This window comes from Triticum aestivum, chromosome 3A (assembly GCF_018294505.1).
Source record: "Triticum aestivum cultivar Chinese Spring chromosome 3A, IWGSC CS RefSeq v2.1, whole genome shotgun sequence".
In the NCBI taxonomy this organism is placed as follows: Eukaryota; Viridiplantae; Streptophyta; class Magnoliopsida; order Poales; family Poaceae; genus Triticum; species Triticum aestivum.
In genome coordinates, this window is record NC_057800.1 from 699,510,502 (window position 1) to 699,515,105 (window position 4,604).

Consider the following 4,604-nt stretch of genomic DNA (forward strand, 5'->3'; position numbering starts at 1 on the left):
AAGTTGGCGACATCCACTCCTGCTAGCGGTGCTTGGATGGAGACGAGAGGCAAGCCAGCCATGTTGGGTAGGGCTCAACTGGAGGAGGCCTTGTGGAAATTGGGCATCTCTGAGGAGGATGCTACGTCTTAGTGCTAGAATGATCTGAGTTGAGGAAGAAGCACCGCATCAATGTCTACAAGCCGGTTGTTAAGACGCCACTCCGGCCTGCTTACCACCGGCGAGATGCGAGTGGACAGTGGTGTTGGTGAACCGAGCGAGTTGGGTGCTTCGGTGCACGGTCCTGCCCGAATCAATGAGTTGTATTAGGTGGAACTGCTAGGGCATTACTAAAAAATGAACCAACACAATTTGTAGCATAATTGCAGTTGAGAACCAAAGATGTTGCTTTGCAGCTCACCATAATTTGCTGCTATGAAATTTAGATGTGATTTGCATCTATAAATTTCTGACACGATATGTGAATGTTGTTTTCTGATTTAGACCTTCACACATTTTTGCCGGACTGCTGTTTTATTTTTAGACATACAGGTGTTGATTAGATCAAATCATGCCATGATATTTTTTTCCCAGGAATGAACATGATAATGCAGATGCAACTAATCACTTAGAAGTTGTGACAATAGTAAAAATATAGTTTTTGTTATTTTTCAAGTATTGCATATGGATTAAACTAGATTGATATGTACTTATGGTCCCCTTGAGTAAATTTTTCCTTTGTTCCGAGCAAACAACAAGAACACTGTCTTTTCATTCAGAATAAATTAGAATATGTACAAAGTTTTTATAGCATGTACTTTGGGTTCGGTTCTCTGAAGAAAAAATAGTGCAGGTTTCTGCATTATTTACCATGGTTGGTATCAATTTTTTAACCATGATTTGGTATTTTACTTGACATACTATCTTGTCAAAGGCACGAACAAGGTCCAAAGTATAGCCCTGATAACTGCATTCAGCCACTGAAATAACATGAGTAGTACCAGGTAACTAAGGAAGACTGCATGCGAAGATCTCCAAGATATAAAAGACCATGATTTTAACTAGTGTTTATAATGTAGCAAGGGCCACTGCCAACAGCTAGAATGTTTAGCCAGGTGAATTCTTCAGTGAAAATGTTAGGCCAAGAATAGTAGTCCAGTGTATTATTTTGCGGTGGTGCATATGTTCGGCATGCCGCCAAAAGGATTGCCCCCCGGGCCTGGGTGCCCGACGAACAGGCCACCACAAAACTGGAGCATTCGTTAAGGGAGTCAAAGGTACCCATCTCAAAAAGAAAAGAAAGCTTCAGAGGAGGAAAGCTAAAGGACTAATTTATGCTTCATCGCCTGATCGCTGGCTTAATGCACTTACCATACCCCTGAACCACTACATCTGGCTGGTCTATGTTTACTCCTGATGATAAGTTACCTCTTCATGCATGACCATGTTCATTCTGAACAGCTATGTTTCATACTACTATGATCCAATCAACACATGCGACTACTGAACATGCATGATACAGTCTATGCATGTTAAAGTAATACGCCTGCCCGGCAAAACATGTTCACTATATCTACCAAACCCATCCAGAAATAGCACAGATAAATCGTGTCATTAACTTTTCTACGAAAAGGCTTTCCTAAGTTCATGGCAGCAATGGTAAGCTGCAACAGACATCTCAAGTCCGTAAGTGGAATTGTATTTCTCCAGTAAGGCCCAGAAATCAAACAAAAGAACAAATAACAAAAGCAAGTAGTACACGGGATGAAGCGTAGACACCAGGAAGCATTAAAAGAAATAGATGAAACATTGAATTCATACTCTATTTAAGCCCTGCCACAGCATACAGCAGTTCCACAGACCACCAGTAAGCAAATCTAAAACCTGTTCTTGCCTAGAACAACACATTGCAGGGCCATATACAGAAAATGGGGGGAAAGGTCGACCCGAAACTATTTACTGCAGCAATTAAGGGCCACATTGCACCATCAAGCTAAACAGTGGAGCGTTGGGTACATATCATCATGTCCTAATTAGGATAGCAAACACTAATTCCATCACAGAACATACAACCTAGATTCAACCTGTTTCTCGCTCTGAACAAGTCGAGGCATAACCAAAATAACAAAACAAAAGACCACAGAGAAAACACTGAACCATTTCTTAGCAATGCATACCATAGGCTTAATCATCCAGTTCATCGGCGGCGCCTTATGTGATCTGTTGTAAGGCCAGTTCAGAATCCTGGATGTTGATGGTGTAGCTTGAGAGAAGCTGGATGATCGTGAAAGGACGGTCGGCGACGAGGACAAACTGCTTGTCCTTCTTCGCAAAATCAACAGCTTCCGAGACCGTCTCTACTTCCCTGTCCTCGATGTTGAACTTCCAGATACGAGCAGAGGAACCCAGGTGTTCAGTATAGTAAATACAGTTTGCCTCAATCGATGGGAACATATCGGTGTTCACAGCTAGGCACCTATGGTGACCAATGAAGATGGCATGGTTGATGATGCTCTTCACATGCGAAAGTGTGCCATTCTCGTCATCGCACTTGAAAACCTGGATGAGTCCTTGTCCCTTGATGATGGCCAGCATATGTCCACCAAAGTCCATTAGGAAACACCGGGCGTTGTCTGCAGACCCCATCTCAGGAGGATCAGCGGAAAAAAACTTCAATGGATGAGCATGGAGCGACTCTGCCACACCCAAGATCTTGCCAATCACGTCAGACATTCCGGCTGATCCCCACCAACGACCGATCAAACCACCTACGACTGCCCTTCGGATGAAACTATAAACTGGAAACTTATGGTCTTCGACTTCAAACTGGTCAGGCCTGGTCATGTACAGCTTGTGAGATGAGTCGGAGAGCAAGGTGAGCAAAGGCAAAGTGAAGTCAAAGCAGATGGAACCGGCAACATTCACCTCGGGCGGCACAGGCACCGTGAATGGGATGGTGCCGCCGGTGAGAGGGTTGAATACACGAGCGGCATGAGGAGGGCTCCTATCAGCCAGGATGAAGAAGCCGGTGAGAGTGGTGGTTATGACATAGTAGTCGCGGAGCAATGGGAGCTCCCTGTGGAGGAACCGGCCAGTGTTGGTGTTGACCAAGAGGCGACGCGTGCCACTCTGAAAGGCGTCGTTGAGGATGATCCACCTATACGGGAGGAACCGGGGGTCTGAAGTGTCGTCCTTGGGATCGTCGGTGGCGCAGCGCCAGTTGTGGCAGACGGCGCGCAAGTCCATGTAGCAGTCGACGTCGTCGGTGGTGAGGAAGGAGTTGGCGATGTGGCGGACTATGTCGGGCTGGAGCGAGGACCAGTCTGCAGTTGCCGTGACCGGAAGGACTGGCAAGGTTCCCAGACAACTGGGGTTATTCTTTTGCCTCTTGGAAGGCAGGAGAACTTCAGCAGCCGCGGCCGCCATTGCTGCACGCTGGAGTTGCTGCTTAGCTTGATTCTGGATCTCAAGGACAGAATCGACTGCTAGAATCCAATGCCCTACTCCTCCCTGCAAAAAGGAAGAAGGACCCCGGTTATAACAACCGCAAAAATCGATCAAAAAGGAATGATTCAAAGAGAAATGAACAGAAGTACTAGTATCAACTACAGTATCAAGCAGTAGTAGCACAAAGCATCAAGCAAAGCAAGCAAGCGGCAGCACAAATTGCACAGCAGCAAGTAACACTCCCTGCACTAACTCTGTCTTCTCCATCGAGTCACCATTCTCTCCCTGCTACTACCGCCCCAACCCATTCTACACTGCATCCCCTGTGCTCTCTCATGCAGCAGAAAGCACAGCAGCGGGCAATCCTCTCTGCTCTCCATCGTCTCGCCCAAATCCAAACAAATAGCAGCAGCATCTCCCTCAATACATCGTCCCCCCCTCTCTTTCTTCTCCCTCCGGCGGGCTACCTCCCCCCAAACAACCCAAATCTGCCCCGCCGCCGGACTCGCTACCTTTTTTCCATTCAAGATCTGTGACACGAGGTGGCAGAGCAAGCGGCGGCCATCGCCCCCGCTGATCTGCTCGTCCCCTCTCTTTCTCGGTCGTCCCTTCTGGCCGCGACAGAGGGAGGGGAGCACGTTGATCGGGGCGCGCGGGCGTCTAAGCGGCGGCTCAGGCTAACCCTAGCGGCGGCGGCGGCGCAGCAGCAGAGAGAGGGAGAGGGAAAGACCAACCTCAGGACTCTGGAGCGGCGCGGGAGGGAAGAAGGCGAGCTGCTCCGCGATTTGCCTCTCTTCTTTACCCTGAAATCTTAAAAGTGCACACGCACTATTTGGCGAGACCAAGTAACCGCGCTATGCGACAACCAACATCAACCTCACACTCGGTCCATCTCTTCTCAACTAAAAAAAAGGAAAAGACAAATCTTATCCACTCCCGAGCCCGACTACCTTCTTCCTCCACTAGCGACACCCGTCGCGCACCCCGCCTCCTCCCTCGCGCTGCCTCCTGACGATGCCAGCTCGCCGTCGCCGACCTCCCGTTGCGGTTGCGCATCGCCACCCCAGCAGGTCTTACGTCTTCCCCGCCACCATGAGCCGCCACAAAGTTGTTCCCTACCTCTGGCGCCGCTGCGACTCATCTTCTGCCAAGGGCACATGCCTCTCCGCCATTGAGCG

General features: G+C 48.6%; 1 protein-coding gene across 1 annotated transcript; it reads right to left on the reverse strand.

Moving 5' to 3' along the window:
- Positions 1 to 1,777: 1,777 nt before the first annotated feature.
- On the reverse strand, positions 1,778 to 4,226 carry LOC123059233 (uncharacterized). The gene is made up of 2 exons (XM_044481847.1): positions 4,161 to 4,226; positions 1,778 to 3,489 (listed from the first exon to the last, which is right to left on the reverse strand). The coding sequence occupies exon 2, from the start codon at positions 3,403 to 3,405 to the stop codon at positions 2,191 to 2,193; it is 1,215 nt and encodes a 404-aa protein (XP_044337782.1). The 5' UTR covers positions 3,406 to 3,489; positions 4,161 to 4,226; the 3' UTR covers positions 1,778 to 2,190.
- Between the last annotated feature and the right edge of the window lie 378 nt (positions 4,227 to 4,604).